Source organism: Paramormyrops kingsleyae, chromosome 3 (assembly GCF_048594095.1).
Source record: "Paramormyrops kingsleyae isolate MSU_618 chromosome 3, PKINGS_0.4, whole genome shotgun sequence".
In the NCBI taxonomy this organism is placed as follows: domain Eukaryota; kingdom Metazoa; phylum Chordata; class Actinopteri; order Osteoglossiformes; family Mormyridae; genus Paramormyrops; species Paramormyrops kingsleyae.
Window position 1 is genome coordinate 31,187,170 of NC_132799.1, and position 17,096 is coordinate 31,204,265.

Genomic DNA, 17,096 nt, shown 5'->3' on the forward strand with positions numbered 1-17,096 from the left:
TATAGGAATCTTCGGTTCAGGGTGAGAGTGGCTTAGAAAGACTTTTTTACCCTGGTTTGATATCTCCCCTGAAAGATCTTCACTTGTTTTGCTTCAGTTGTTTTGCCTTTCGGTTCCCTGTGATAAATGACAGGATCAAATCAACATAGGGAGGGACTTTGTGCCAGAATAAGCACATGGTAAAACCAGAACCCCAGAATGTTTGTGCATCTCCGAAAATGAAAGGTTAACAGTCAAAAGCACCTATCTGAACTTGTTCAAGTCAGTCAGAGGTTTCGTTCTCAACACGAAACACAGCAGCGGCCACACAAGCCGCAGTACATGCAGTAAGACAGTCCAAGGATGTTTGGTGTGACATCCTTCGCACTGAAAAAATATTGTACTTTTAAGATGTCAGTTAATATGTGAATTTTGAGCATTTGTCTATATTCAGCCCTAGAGGTGACATGAAAAGATATGCAAATTGACTTATTGATACTAAGCTTTTTTGGGCTCTGTGGGATTTTATTTGCCAATATGCGTGTAAATGTCATGTGCATAATGCGGGAATTGCCTGAATTGTTAACAAACAGGAGTTCGCGGTTTGTGGCTGTATCTGCTTTGCATGCAGTATATCCCGTTTGATCGTCTCACATTAGGATACCGCCACGCCGTGTGTATTCTGAGGTCTCGGCGTAGTCATGGGGATAGATGGTTCCTGGCGCTGGGAACACATTCCAGTCTCGCCGACGTGCCACCGCGCCACTAAAGTCTCAATTAACACAAGACTGCGGAAGAAAGGAGAGGGCCAAATCGCTCGGCTCCCCCAGCGTTTTCCGTGGGCACAGAGGGGGGGCCGGGCTCGACTGGGCGCACAGGAAGCAGGCCAACACCTGCTGGCCACCATCCGCCCACCATCTCCCCCCCCCCCCCCCCATAGGAGTTCCCGGGCTCATGGAAATAGTCATGGCCCAAGGCAAGAAGCGGGGGTTGAGTGAGCCGTGTTAAAGAATGCGGCTGCCACAGGTAAAGGTCATCTAAAGAAGGGAGAAGAAGAGCGAGGGAATGCAATACTCGTAGGAAACCTGGGGAAAGAAACAGAGAGAGAGGGAGAGAGAGTTCAGCGCGCCGTGTTACAGCAGGCCAGCACGGGTGCTGCTGTGTAGGGGGAGGGAATGCTCACAGCTACGGTTAAAATGTCCCCATCCCAAAACAGTTAATGCAAAGTGGCTGTATACCTGTGGGACAGATTAACTGACATATTGGATTTCAAGGGCCAGGGGGGTGTCTACACCTCCCAAGGGCTAAATCTACTGCTTAAAAATTCTTTCAAGTTAGCCCACCATACATTACTAAGGTGACGGCGACTTAGCATTTTGCGACATGAGACGCATCCAGTAGGCTTGCACAGTCCCGAATTAGTCTTAAGTTGTCCCTAGATGGGAATTTTTTTTGTGAATTGGCCGGCTGCGGTCAGAACGCTGAGCGATCCATCATTTCGGTTTGCTCTGCTGCCAAAGCTTCAGTTAAGCTGCGCCAGATCTGTGGCTCCACAAACAGGAGCGAGTCTTCTGCGAAACTGGCTTTTCATTCATCGCGGAGCCCGTCTCAGCGCCGGTTGCCCAGAGATGTTATTGCCATGGCACGTCAACGTCATTGACGGGAGAAATCACGGCGAGTGACATTTCTGTATCAGTCACCGAGCAGCTTAACCCTCTCCTTGTCAGCTACATCACCGGTTCCCAGAGCATAAAGGCAGCTTCGGGCTCAGGTTTGATCCCACACCCAGAATCAGAACCTCCTTCTCCCCTTTACTCCTTAACCTGTATTCATAGCTTTGTGAAGAAACATGAAACAATAACAAACTAGCTCAAGAGGCTTGAGGAGATCCCGTTCTTTTATTTTTTCATCACCCTGATGGGTCTGGTTGAGAGATACCAGCATGGTTGAGAGATACCAGCATGGTTGAGAGGTACCAGCACATCCCTGAACTCTCAGTCATAATCCAGATAACAGGAATATTCAACAGTTAGGCACCTATTTGCATAACTGAGAATGACTGGTGTGCAGTGTTGGCTTCCAGCTCACCATTAGTACATATTTGTTTTTCATTTTTCATTGGGAGCATTTGGGGTGGGGGAGACATTTTAATCACACGGTCTTTTCTGATTGGCTGAAGATTTTACACAATCTTCTCTCCACTGTACATGTGCCCCACACATGCATTTCTGGTCCTTTCTGCGGCTGGGAAAGTTAACAGATCTATAGACCATGACACAGACGAATAGTGACACATGGAGACCATCTTGTGAGAACTCCTGACCCAGTGGAGAAGTACCACCCTTTCCACACATGTATCCCCTCTGATCAAACACTAAAAGTTAATTAAAAAGTACAAAAGAATTAGTATCTCTAAGAAGCTCAGTCGGGGTTTATGAGGTAGAATCCAGAACTCACTTCTCCCACATCCACCACCGGCTTTTTGGCAGAAGTGTCCCATGAAAACTCAACATGTGCAGCACAGGAATGTACCACCATGATGTACTTGATCTGCTTCACCGGGGTGGCATCTGTTATTCCGAGAAACACTTGCCAGCTCAGCCTGGACAGGATGTCCGCATAATGAGATTTCTGAAGTGCATATCATACAGGAGCTCTGGATGCGCTCTCGCGGACATCCGCTGGACGGTAAGTGCGAGTGACAATTATTAACGACGCCATAGCCGCTGATAAGAGGAGGGGAGCACTGTACGCTGGGTGGGGGCTTTCCTAGATGGGATGCCAGTCCGTTGCAGTGCAGTTACAACTAAGCACACAGTACAGGGAATGTAGGTTTTGGAAACTCACGCAAATGGGGGGGGGAAAACTTAAAAACACCATTAGCTGCAACCCTTTCAGGGTTATCATTTTAGGCTGATATTCTTCCAGGGTTAATGAGTTCTCCTACTTACGTGCAACCTTTAGGTAATATGTATATGATGAAAGATGTTCCCAAATGCTACAGAATTTGTAATTTGGAGGTTGTGGGTGTTCCTTACAAATACGGGCAAAGTAGTCAAAAAACCACACATTTTAAAAATGAGTTACTCCTTTTGTAAAATCTATTTTCTTTGGATGGCTGAAGAATGAAGGCCCACTGGTCGCAATTCTTGCTAGCATGGAGCATTAGCGGCTTAGCCGGTTAAAGAAGTTTGCATCTGGCTGTGGGGCATGACAGCGGATACCCCATTAGGGCGTCACAAACTGCAACGGAGGTTCGATACTTTGAGCCTTCTTAGGTCTTTTGACTAATTGCAGCTTAGCTAGCAGGTTAAGCTGGTCACCTAGGTGGGAAAAGCTGATCACTACAGGGGTCAAAAAGGAGACTATTACAGGAAAAACATGAAGAGAAGGGTGAAGAAACTGAAAAGTGCCTCAGAAAATAATCACTAAAAAAAAAACAAAGACACATGGAAAACAGAAAACCAAAACTTCTACACGGGCCAATAGCCTTCCTCCATGTTTTCTCAATATGAAACAATCCCTCCCTTTCCAACCACCCAGCCGACCCTGCACAAACCCCTACCCAACAAAATGGACCATTTAAAGCCAACTGGGGTTCATCAACTGGTTTGCCTCCAGGCACAGACTATGGATCTACATGTCAATGCGTAGTCTCATCCAGATCAGTAGTCCTTTGAAGATGCACCACCTCTCTCCTCTCCTGTACAAACTGGGTTTCGCTGGTTTCATACCAACCCTCAGTAACCATCTGTCCCAAATTTCCATTGGAAAAAGCAGGTATAATAAGGATAATGCCTATGGTTCGAGCAGCTGGCCTGGCAAACGTGCACACTCCCACATGGAACCCCAGTCAAGAGCTTCATCCTTGTTTGCTTGCTAAAATCCAGTAACCCCACACACAGTTACCAGCAGTATATGATATGATTTATGACATCCTGAATGCTTACCTGCATAAGAGACACCATGAATAATTTAAGCCGTGGCTGGGTAGGCAGGGTAGGCGAGATACCAGGAACTCTGTGTGCCTGAGTGACACAATGCTAGGACTGCTACGAACGGTGAATCACCCTCCTAATTGGTGCCGTCGGCCTGCCTCCCGGTGCTGGGCTTTGTGTAGAGTGACTTGAATGTCTTTCAACACTTTTTGATGCCTCAAAGTCACCCACTCGCCATGAAGCATTTATGGTGTTGGAAGGCCTTTGTGGAGATGCACGAGAGGGTCACTCAGCCTGGAGATGCAGTAGAACCTGCAGCATAGGGTTTTGGGAGTAGGTCCTTGACACCGAGTACCTGTGCAGGTGTCTTCATGAGTGATACAGGGGGTGTTTTCCTGCAGACTTCAGCTGCTACCCTGTGCTTTACCCAATGAGGACTGAGTAAATCACACAGTACACCTAGTTGGACTTATACACATCGTACATTTCGTAAATACAGTTTGACTAATCTGTATGAATTTGCACTATTTCTCATAATTAAATCTATATTATTCAATTCTTTTTCACCATTGTCTAAATGTCGTATTGTAGTTAACTTTATTGTGCAACACTTTGGTTGACACCTGCTGTCTTTCAAATGTGGTTTATAAATAAAGATGACTTTTTTCCCGCCATTTATATTTCATGTTATTTCCGAATGTATGTACGAATACTGCCAAGACAAATTCCTAGTACAAGCAGGTGTACCTGGCCAATAAAGTGAATTCTGATTCTGGTTATGATTTCAGTGGCTGCTTAAAAGGTTTTATACATTCTGCTGAAAAGTATACAGGAAGGTCACACCCCATCGAGCTGCAGAGATCACACAAGCAGCGTTCTAAGCTCATGCCCCCCCCCCCCATCTCGGACTATCCCCTCTTGCAGTTGGGCTGTTGTTATTTGTGCTTGCGCCTCCTGCGTGTCTCATCTGTTCTCGATCCCCTGCCGAAACGCCCGATCTACAGCTGTGTTTGCACAGAGTCTACATCCGAGCCTGAAGGCGACCGCTCCTCTATTCCTGCCAAGGAGGGTACCGGGTGCATGCAGGGGTGCCGGTGATGCACAATGAGAGCTTTGAAGCCTACAGAAGCCCACCCGCCCTGAAGTGAGCCCGGAAACACAGAGCCTAGCATCACTCAGGGACCCCATCCTTCTTATGGAAACAGATTAAAACGATGTGTTTCGCATTCCTGGGGAATGTATGCATTTCCTACATTTTATGGATGGGCCCTCCTGGACGTGCGGGGGAAGGCAGGCACCCTTAAATGTATGGCGCTTTATCATGTTCCAAGGCAAAAAAACTGACAGCAAAGGGATGTCGCGGGATATAGAGGAAGCCAGGTGTGTGATCAGCAACCACTTTTGCTTTATTCGCCTCAGAGCCTCTGGAAGACAACGAACCGCGATTGGGGGTAAGACTCTCCCTTCTCTTATACATTTACCCTTCTTTGAAGATCCATACAATCCTTGTGGTATCATCTTGAAAAAAAAAAGCAAAGTGCCATCATCGGCTTGTATCAGATATTTTTGCCCTCTACGACGAGACGCGTACCATAGAGTATCTTGCATTAAAAATTCCCGTGAAAGACAAAATGAAGAACTGACGAAGAATGAAGAACTCCATTTTTCTCCGCAATGAGAGAGAACTGGGCTGAAAGAGAGAGAAATAAAACAGTGGCGATGTCAAAGCACAATGAACCTCACTTCATTCACGGTGAAGTTGGCGTCCACCTGCTATGACAGCAGGCTGAGAAAGCTGACATGCAACATTGCCACGCTACTGTCTAAGTTTGTTTAAATAAAGTTGTTCTTTACTTTAGTTACCCCAGTGGTTCACTTTGTGCCCTTCCCTTATATGTGCAATCGAACTCCATTTGGACTGAGCGCAGTGCTATCCCATAATCACGGCACCCAGCGTTTTTTTTCGTGCCAAGAAGCAGCCAGATCAGGTAAATTGAACCTTGTTCCTTGAATTACTCCCAGTCTCCAGCTTCCCAGGTCACTGGGTTTCGCCCTTGGCCTGTCTGCCTGCCGTCTGCCATTCAGCGGCGGGACAAAGAGCACAAGGGGGGCCCTGTGTGCACGGCAGAGGAGGGGTGGGGGTGCCACAAGTCCCCACTCCTCATCCTGGGTTGCACTTGTGTCACTGCGGAGGGGGGGAGACGGCCATCTCTGCTTCTCGAACTCGGGCTGGCTGAGAGTCCACTGCAGTGGGGTCCTGATGACCCCTAACAACACTGACATGTTTATAAACACAAATGTAAATGGCCGTCTAAGAAAAGCTCATTCACCACTATCGGTACACAAAGTATGGGATGTGGCCTTCAGTTGGATGTGACAAATCCCCTGCTTCTCCAGCATTACCTGACTGAAGTAACTAGTAAAACTAGTGAAAAATGTTTGCGTCTGTCTTCAGGGCCTCAAGCGTGGCAAGGCGTGCCACTGTAGAGCAGAGCACGTGACAGTGCGACGCAGACTGCGTGTGAAAGCACGTTTCAGTCTGCAATGTATGTTTTCTGTGTCCGCGCACACGTGTCCACATGCGTGTGGGCGTGGGCGCGACGGGACACAGAAGTTGCGTGTGTCAACGCACGTGGGATGCCAAGGTGGTCGGTCACGCTTCGCGGTAATCTGAACCAGCCAGCCGCCCACCACTGCGGCCCCTCGCCGAGTCTGGCGTGGTTGAGCTCTACCACCAGGTCACAGACCCTCAGTGGGTGGAGGCTGGATGGGGGCCAGGCCACTGCCCCTTCCCCAGGGGGCCCTAATACACCCCGAGCGGAAGCACAGCAAGCCCACACGCATAGCACGTGTGTGCTAAACACGCTAGCACTTCTTAACCATACACATACGCAAAGGAGGACAATAGCAATGCAGACTATGGAATTAATCTAACGTAATGTAAAAACGCTGGTGGTATTATGGATGAGATGCACGGAATAAAATTCAAGGAATGGAGCCTCCATCGTAGGCTTGAGATTTAGTGAATGTTCGGGGGCATCCGGCATCACAAAGGGGTTTAAAAGGGTGCGGCTAAACGATGCACGTCCCTTTAAAGGAGGGCCAGATGCTGAGCAGGTAGAACGATGACGGCTGTCCTCAGCTCAAGCTAGATGTTTAGTGCAGAGACAAGGATCTCCTGTTCTTCATTGAACACAAAAAAAAACAGATTCACCTTTCACTGTCGTACTTCCAGGCGAGTTATCCAAAGAGCTCAGCCTTTAAATAGGGAACTGAATGGTGGAATTGCACCCTACGAATAGCTAGGAGTAACATCCCAGCGTTACCATGGTCCGTGTTGCGATATTTCGACTATACCATGCGTAAATGTTTTTCACTTCCAGTACATTATTCAATAAATTACATGAAATATTCAACACGTTATTGTAAAATAGGCTCTGTGTTAATGATTTTGCCCAACTGTAGGCTACTGTAAGTGTTCTAAGCATAAGGTAGGCCAGGGTAGGCTATGATGTTAGGTGTACTGTATTAAAATGCATTTTCGTCTTACGATATTTTTACCTTACAATAGGTTTATCGGAACATAACCCCACTGCTACTTATTTAGTGGACGCTTTTATCTGAAATGACATATAACTGAAAAAGCAGATGCGGCAAACAAGGATGAAGCTGATGAGAAAGCAACTGGGGTTGTAGGCCTTGGCAGAGGGATCCGACCATGAAACCACTCTGCTGGCCGTGAGATTCGAACCGGCAACCGTCCAGCGACAAATACAGCTTCCCTATCCAGGGAGCCACGCTCTGCCTAACTTATGGATGGGAAGTTACCTTGGAAGATTGCTGACAGTGAGGTTTATCCTCTTTTCAGTGAGTTCAGTAATGATAAAGAGAACGGAGCCAAATGTGAAGTGGTGACACACCATCGGCAGGAGTGGAGTCAAATATAACAACAAACCCCAACTAACCAACGGGGAACGTCTTTACAGCCAACAGCTGCACTCATTGTCCAAGGTCTTTCTGTCTTTTTTTTCCTGCCCTCTGCGTTGCTGGAGGCCGCATAAGAGCCCCGCTAGCTTCTGTACCCGTGCCACACCGGTCCCATCCCAAGGCGTCTCTCAAATTCCACGCTTTTGGAAGCGCGAGCCGGTCAGAGTGACCTGGGCAGGCTTCGCCTCTCCCTTTCCAGTCCCTTTCTTCCTGCTGCACTCCCTGAGGAACACGGCACGTGCTTCTCCTGGACGGGATCTGCGGCGGCAGCGCGGAGAAAGACAACGCGTCGACATCATGGCGGACGGCCTAATTAACCAGGGTGTCCGAAAGCTACAGTACCCCAAGCCAAATCAGCGAGGAGTAGGAGCTTTTGCCATCAGTGGATGCCGTCCGCAGACAAGCTCCTGCCAGACACAAGGACATAATAAATGTTTCATGGAAGTTCTTTTGAAAAGGGAAAGGACAAACGCTCGCCTTTAGCTCTCCTTTGCATATGGACAGACAGTGAAGGCAATTAGGATATTAATCACGTCAAGCCATAAACAATTAGGCAGAATTACAGCCATGTTTCATCCAGCAGAACATTTGTGTAACTTCTGTGATATTCTCTAGTTAAACTTTTTGTATTATCAGTATCATATAAAGAGCTTAAAATAAGGCACATTAAGATTTCCTTAACAGATTTCACATTGGTTGCATGTTTATTTGTATCAAGTAAACCAAATTATAATCATTATTATTACTACTACTATATCTGATTGTTATCCCTGGCAAAATAGCCAACATTCCTCAAAAATATCCTATCTTATATCTGGGTCTATGGGCTTCCCAAAAGCCTCTTGTAAGCACTGATTTTCAAGGTGGAGAGATTCAAATGAATTAACCTGAAATATTAATGAGCTTCTAATTACCGTAACACGTTAGCTTTCCAATGTGAACACTTTAATACTACTTACAGACAAGTGCAATGCACACATCACTAGCTATACAGCTTATATATATATATATATATACACATACATACACTGCATTTATTTACAGAGCAGATCATGTTTGCACCATTGGGCCTTAAGTGCAATACATGAATTCTTGAGTTTCTAAACCTCTGAACAAAAGTTTTCATGAGGGAATTTCACTCATGCCTCTTACTAAGTGACCATTTTTAGGAGGTGCTGTGATGATACATGTATGTGGCACGTGAGCTCAGAATCATGGGAAAGCAGTTCTCAAAGGCCCAATCAGCAGAAAGTCGAAGCGCCACATGGAAAAGTTTGTTTCAAAAGATCAGAAAGTGATTAAAGGCACGTTTTGGCATTCTGGCTTCTTCTCTGGCTCTAGAACAGTAGCCAAGCCTAACCTTTCCATCTCCACGTAAGAATCTCGAGGACAAGCCGCCATCTGTGAATGATTCACACCCAGCCTGCGATGCTTTTGCCACCTGCCCAGAGATGATGGCAACAATGATGTCACCGGGTGGCATTTCACGGCACGCTTTGTGAATCCTGTCCGCTGAGGTCACCCACTTCCTACTGTAAGTCGGAAATCTATCCAGGAACACGGCTCACCATCCATGAAACATGGTTTGCATCCTTCATGATGTTGGAGTCATGAAAACCCATGCTGCTTCTCAGTCTCTACAGCGAACCCAACACTGATGATGTCCTCTCAACTGTGAGGGCCAGTTCAACATCACCTTCACCAGCAGTAATCCTGAGTGCGACAACCTTCTACTGCATGCCTGCCCCCCTCCCTTAGTGTTTAAGATTTTTATCCAAGATTTCTGGCAGTGTGCCAACACGGTTCAGGTTTAACAAAACTAGGGTAACGCTATTCCACACCTGTCGCCATTTATTTGTCATATGGTCTGAGGAACAGGAGGGCAGTGTGAGATCTCCTTTCCCTTCTCTATCCCCCCCCAACACCCATTCTATGGTTCACCTTTTGCAAATCCACTTCCTGTTTACTCTCCCTGCAGACACAGTTGCCCGAAGTATGAGTGACGAACCCGGATCTGGTGGGAGGGGTGGTATGTTACCGCGGAGAAGCCTGGGGCTCTGAGACGGACTGTCACGCACACGTCACCCACCCACACCCACCGCTAGTGATCTTTTTGACATTTTTCACGTGCAAGATGTTTCTCCAGACATTGTTCTTTTTGGTTTATAGCCAGGAACACTCTGTGGATGTTCAAACACTGAATCTCCAGCACACTGCACTGGGCTGCTTCATTATTCTTGCAGATTAACGCAGATTTAAAATATTAGTTCTTTAGTCATGTTTTCTTGTTCAGTATTAAAGTGCGGTGTCAGGAAACATTAAGAGACTACATTTTTAACAAATCTCCATTTTTCAATCTTGGTTTAGTCCTGGTTCTACTGGCAGAAGGTTACGCTGATCGGCAGTCTGCTTCCAGATTCAAAATTTCTAAGACAACAACTGGGATCAAGCCGAAACCAGCCAGGTAAAGGGTGGAAGTTACTTTCTAATGCCAGAGATGACCATCAACTAATCCAGCATTGCCTCAAAAATTGCCTCAAAAATTGGATGATGACCTCAAGTGACCTTCAAAAGGAGTGGGAAACATTAAGTGCAGGTGTGAAGTGCACTGCTAGGAAATTTTGTGTCAGGCTCCTAGAAGTAGGACTGAAGACCCATAAAGCAAGGAAGAAGCCCTTCATCAATGAGAAGTAGAGAAGAATCAGGCTGCAGTGTTGTTTATATATATATATTATTCACAGACGCACACCCATAAACTGAGAAATGAGTGAAACGAAAAAATTGTGCTGTGGTCTCTTAATATTTTCCAGAGCTGTAAATATATATAAACCTCAAACATACATCTCTGTAGGGAAACCACAGCCATAACATAAGGGGCATAGCTGCCAAATGACTCCAGGCTTCCTCATCAGGTGTCCTCACTAAACCAGTCCCTTGGCTCTAAAATACCAGTCGGACAAACCAGAAGGACGCACAAGTGAAGGATGAGCTAGACCGCACTGCCGTGAGACCTCACCTGGGCAACAGGAACACAGTCAGTTGTTGGGGGGGGGATAGTCTACCTGCATTATAAGAACCAGAGGTGGAAATTGCATGTCCAGAAAGTAAAAATCCAGACCAAGAATTTGTTTCAACCAACCAGTTGAGTACTCCGTGACTGTGACTCTTTATACTCAGCTAGTTGGCTGAAACAAATTTTTTACCGGAATTTATCTTTCTGGACTGGAAACTTCCACCTCTGATAAGAATAACACATTTGCAGATTAGTCTTCTCTAAGTATTTGGACAATAATACTCTGGGTTCCACGCAGCCAAATAGAGAGCACATCACCTGGTGCATCATAAAGAACACTGACCATGACAATAAAGTTTAAAAACTTTTGAGAGTTTTACCACAACCATTATTTGAAGAGTTTGCTATAAAGATTAACAACCCTAACACATTTGCATCTCTTGCTTCAAAGGCTTGCATGGTTATAAAAATATGCAGAAGACAATATTCCGATGTTTCATACTGGCTGAAGTGTTTGCCGTAACTGATCGGTGAACCCAACCATCTCTTCAAAAGCAGCATGTCCTTGTGAGCAAGATAGTAGAATCTTATTCCCCCCCAAAACCCCAAAATATAACCAGGCCAGTGTAAGCAGTTAAGTATGAGGTGGCCAGTGGCAATCCCATTGAGACAATAGCATCTTAAAAGTGAGTGAGCAAGGTGTCACCTCATTAATGTAAGACTTATATATGTAGATGTGACTCCATTGCCCATTCCACAATATCACAAGAAATGCCAATATCTTTCAATGGAAACGCACAAGGATGTTATATATCATATTGATTGTTTCCATGTCCCTTCAGGGTTAAAGTTCTGGTGCCTTTGAAATAGATATGATAAAAAAGTGCTGAAATGTCACATTGTGCTGTCATGTTGTTTTATCTAATTCAATTAATCTTCAATATTGTAACTCCGTTCAAAAACTGTTGCCAATGGCTTTTATGTACAGCCACTGTGCTTTTTAAAAGTGAAATATTTTTAGGGCTGAGTTTATTATTTTTTTCAGTAAATATTTCATCTAAAAATATACAGGGTCTGATACTTAGGAATAAGTGCCTAATTTCTTTGCAAAAACGTCCATTACACCAATTAAAGACTGGAAGCACCGATTCATGCCAATTAATACTCAGCTGTTACTCATAACTTATCTAGTCTTCATATATTGCAGATACAGAGGTGCAAACATTATGCAAACATCTACGACATATAATCAGTACATAATCCTCAAAAATCATTAGATTAAGGACAAAGAATTGCCTTTTTTACGCCTTTACACAAACATGAGGAATGAATTCTGTCACTGTGAAGTCTCTACGGGCAAACGAATAAGGATGTAATTCTAAGCTAGTATTCATATTCATTTATTAGTATAAATGTCATAGTATTGGTATTGCATTCACATATTATATACACTCTCCCAGAGCACAGTAAGGTCCAGCGGTATTCGCCGACCGCTATTGAGGCGCAACAGCCATGTGGCTCAGCTGGATAGATATAGCAGAACAGCAGATTGCGTTGTCAGAAAGAAAAAACAGAGGAGGGACAGGACAGAGAAGGAGACAGCGAGAGAGAAGAGAGGACTCCAAAGGGTGAGAGAGACTGCACAGTACACCATAGTAAGACAACACACACGGAGCGCTCCGGACTGCGAAGTTTCCGAAGGGATCTTTGCTACCTTGTCACCTTCATGTCGACTCTGTTGGATATTTTCACACCGATGCTATGGTTACTTTTATTACGGTAGGACGGCTCTACGGACCTTCTCAAATATGCATCGTTCAGTTTGTTTTATATTATTGCATAGCGACTTACCACTCACTGACTTCTCACGGCGCTTTGGTAATTATGAAATCGTGCAAAAATATACATTTTGACAACAGTAGATGCAACACTGGTAGTTCGGGCCAATAACGTGCAAGTTTCCAACTTTCGTACGAGTTGTAATTTCATATGGTATAAATATGTGCCGTTTGTTGTAACAATATATAAGTATAGTTAGTAAGAAACTGCGAAAAGTGGACTGCAGTGCTAATTAAGTGACGTGTGGTAACTATTTTCCTTTAAAACATATAGTACCCCCCTCCAGTTTCCCAAGGAACTAGATATACTGTAGACGGAATGTGAAATGATCTGTTCGGCGCACATTGCCCAAGGGGGGAGTACAAACCAGTACGGGCGCTGCCGCGTCTTCATTTAGGCGGAATGCAGCCCTATTACAGGTTAGCAAAACACACGACATAGACCACACGACTAACCAGGTGAAAACACGTACCGTGGTTTGTCACTTAAACTTTCTATAACATCAAGGTGAAATTAATTTTTAAGTCATCCTTCCATTGGTAGCTAAAGCGTGGTAGTTGTCATCGGTGGATAAGAGTACTAATATTGTCAGTCGGGATAAGGAATCAGAATAACATAAAACACTGTTTTGCACGAGAATGCATGCTGAAATGTTAGATTCATTGTTTCTTCAGTATTTACTTTTATCAAAGAGAAGTACAATTCTTTATTATTAACGAGTGAAAACGCACAGGACAGTGTTAATGCAGGCTGGTGCCGGGCTGCTCAGCACATAACTGAAACCCACTTTGATCGTCGCGCCCGCACCGGGTCTGTCCCGCAAAACTTTCGCGGGACCGTCGTCTTTTCCCACGTTTTGCAGCTTAATAACGGGGCAAAAATCCGCGCAATTCTGCACAATACGCGTAAATAAAATGTATACGGTCATAACTATTTCAAAATCGCGTTAAAAAACATTTGTTTTTAGTCATTCTCAGTCTAGAGGTAGGCTATACTATTGGAGTCCTGTCCGGGATCAGACAATCCCTAAAATGGATAATCCACGCAAATCTGTATCGTAGGCGGAATTGGCAACAGCTTTAGCAGTGCACAATAGGTTGAACTATTTGAGGGTGATTTTTGATTATGTACAATCACCGTACAGTATTTATCAAGGCGCACAATTCCCACATTTTGTCACTTAACTGTCTTAACTATCCATTTCCCCAACGGAGAAGCTGAACATGGCTTTACTTCTCACAGAACCATCTGCCAAATAATGGACGTGACCCATGACGGCGAATGCTAATGGTAAGGGGAACAGATTTATTTGAGATCTAAAACCAATTTCTAAGATTTTGATGTCAAACTCCAAAATACATTTTATATTTATTTAAAGATTTCTTGATACGTGACCTACTGTTAGGAAACGAGCTTCACTGCAGTCTTACAGGTAGGCTACTTACAACTACAGATTAACGATAATTTAAGTTTTTTGTTAAAGTCACCCACCTTCCATTTGTATTTCTATATTTCCATGTTTTATAGCCTAAATTTATGCACAGAAAAAAGAATTGCATGCCTACATATGCAGTGCCTTTTATACTGCATTAATTAATTAAAACTCTTTTAGTTACATAACCTGCCCTGTAAATATATTTATCGTATAAGAGTGGACTGAATAACATTGTCTTATACGGAAACATCATATTGCAACGAACGGTGATGTAGATTGGATATGTATACGTGCTTAAGTTACCTGTCTTGTGGGGGATCTATCATATACGGATTCCTCTAACATACGGTAATATAGCATTTTCCTTCGGTTAGAACGATAGATTAATCAATCTATAGATTAGCCGATCCATAGGTGAATCAATCCTCCGTCCATCCGTCCAGGGTGGCGTGGAGCCCGAAGCCCATCTCGGGCAGAACTGGCCGCGGTGCATCCTGGGCGGGATGCCAGTCATGTTCGCTGAGCATTTACTGTGTGCTGGGGACAGATAGGAGAACCGCAAGCAGCAGTCAAGTTAAGACATGGAGAGACTGAAAGTATTTCAGCATACTTAATTTCGGTTTTGTAATGTTCGTATCTGTTATATACAGTATTTTCATGACTTTCCTAAAGTTTAAAGTGAAAGTGGTTTTAATTCAGTATATTTTGTAAACTGATTAAGTAAACACTAATTAAATAACAGAAATACATTTCATTGATTGTCGGGCATGGTGAATGAAACTAATTGGTCGACAAATACAAGCCGCGGCTATTTTAAAATCTGCCGTCAAGAAAAATCTACACGCTTGTGACTTAAAATGTTACTATTCCAGGAAAGCAAAGTATTCATAAGGTCAGAACAACAAATATTAAAGGACTAGTTACTATTCTGATCCTCAAGTTCCGTTAACCGTCCCACCGCGATTTATTTATATGTTACTCTTTCTACATGCAGATGAGACTTGTTTTTGAGGCTGTTGGCTTTCCTCGAACAAATTTACAATGAGATCACATCTTAATCTCTTGGATTAGCCCGAATGTGTATTTTGGCAGTCAGCAACACACCGGGAGCAGGACGCATTCCACAGCATACCATCCTTCTCTTCAGTAGATGTTGATTTGCACCAGCTTGGCCTCCATTGACAGAGATAGGGCAGAGAGTGACTTTCACAAGTCTCCCCTTTTCAACATAAAGATCTGCAAGGGAAAATACAAATCATTTCTGTTCAAGATACTGCATTAAGTGCAACACTGACATAACCTTCCCAATTCTTGACAGATTACCATACAAGGAGAGAATCACCAAATATCATTAAGGTAGTGATGTGGGACGTGGTTAATGTGTTGTGGGGGATACATGGAGAACCCTGACGACTATTTTAGTGCGAGCACAGGTGCAAAAAAAAATAAAATACACAAGGCTGCCAAAGCAGCAACATTATTGTGTGGGGATCTCACCAATTCAAAACACTTTCTAACACAGATGCTGGTGTGATTTGGAATTAGCTTCCTGGTAGATTAATAGGGGCACAGCCTTCAGATTTATTCAAGTCACTAGATACTGTATATGGCTTTAACATGTCTAAGACATTAACTATACTAAAGTTAAACTATGTGCTGTGCTTATATTTTTGTTAGAAAGTTCGTATGCTAACATCAGACTGAAGAGCAGAGGATCTTAATGTTTACTGCACGGTAAAACAGAAATTAGACTGTACTGCCCAATCTGCTTTGTCAGGAGAGAGAGGTATCTGTTCAGTGGTTGGTCTGCCCTCTACTCCTATTCAGCTGTCACTAGTCGAAATGTGATTAAAATTTCAAGAAGTGGGTCAGGAACCAAGTTACATGGTCTCGTTATCTGCGGGGTCATATTTATGGATTATGACGTTAAGGAATTTAGCTGCCCCCTCAAATGTCAAGCGAGGATTAAAGCGGAACAGTAATACGTACACATTAGGAAAACAATTTTAGATTATTGTTGAGGCTGGAATATACGTGGTTCATTAAAATCAATACTTTGCATAATCCATCCATTCTGCATAACGACTTATCTAATGCAGAGTTAGAGAGCCTGGGCCCAATCCTAGGTAGTACAAAGCAGGGTATGCCAGGAACAAACGCGCACGCGCACGCACGCGCACACACAAACGTGCAATTTAGAGACTTCAATCCATGGACGAAAATCTACATGTGCACAATGTGTAATGGGACTGAAACTCTAAACCCTGAAACCACAATGCTAACCGCTAATCTATGATGTGTACATATATATTGTACTTATATATATATATATATACACACATATATCTCTGCATTAATATCATATCACTTAAAAAAATCAATGCCAGACATTAACATAGTGTGCACTTTTCTGGCTTAATCATGCATGAGACAAAACATCAAACGCAGATGCTGCTGTATGATTGGAAACATGTGGCCTGGTGCCAGCCTATTGCCTTTCGCCGTGACGTGAGCTGTGTAGTGATCCTGCAGAATTCTTGCTTTGCAGTAACGACTATGTTTATCCCGGTACAAATTCATTACGTGGTTTAATAATCATTTCCTATATATTTCATTGTGAAAGAGTTGCTGTATCACAACAAATGCTCATAGGATTGATCTGCACATTAGAAAGTGCGAATGGATGATGTGCATGTGACAGGGCATTTCCGTCATCTGTCACTCTGTCATCTGCCCCACCTACATGGAGTGTAGTGTGATGATGGGGGAGGGGGGAATCACTCCTCTGAATCCTTTGCTCTTTACACATCTACTGGTGGATATGTAGTGCTTAGGGATGTCGAGGCGACGACTGACAGACATGGCAGGAAGAAAGCTTCCTTTTCATGAGACATGAGTCTCTGCA

General features: G+C 44.1%; 1 protein-coding gene across 6 annotated transcripts in view; it reads left to right on the plus strand.

Moving 5' to 3' along the window:
• Positions 1-17,096, plus strand: part of ntf3 (neurotrophin 3) — a 31,072-nt gene that overhangs the window by 3,654 nt on the left and 10,322 nt on the right. Inside the window, exons 1-2 of one of the 6 annotated variants that reach the window (XM_023841341.2) lie at positions 12,504-12,545; positions 13,974-14,046. The exons of 1 other annotated variant lie outside the window; for it this stretch is intronic. In XM_023841341.2, coding sequence (XP_023697109.1) covers positions 14,038-14,046 — 9 coding nt within the window. In that variant the 5' untranslated portion in view covers positions 12,504-12,545; positions 13,974-14,037. 4 more of the 6 variants (XM_023841340.2, XM_023841339.2, XM_023841342.2 and 1 more) reach the window with 4 other exon arrangements.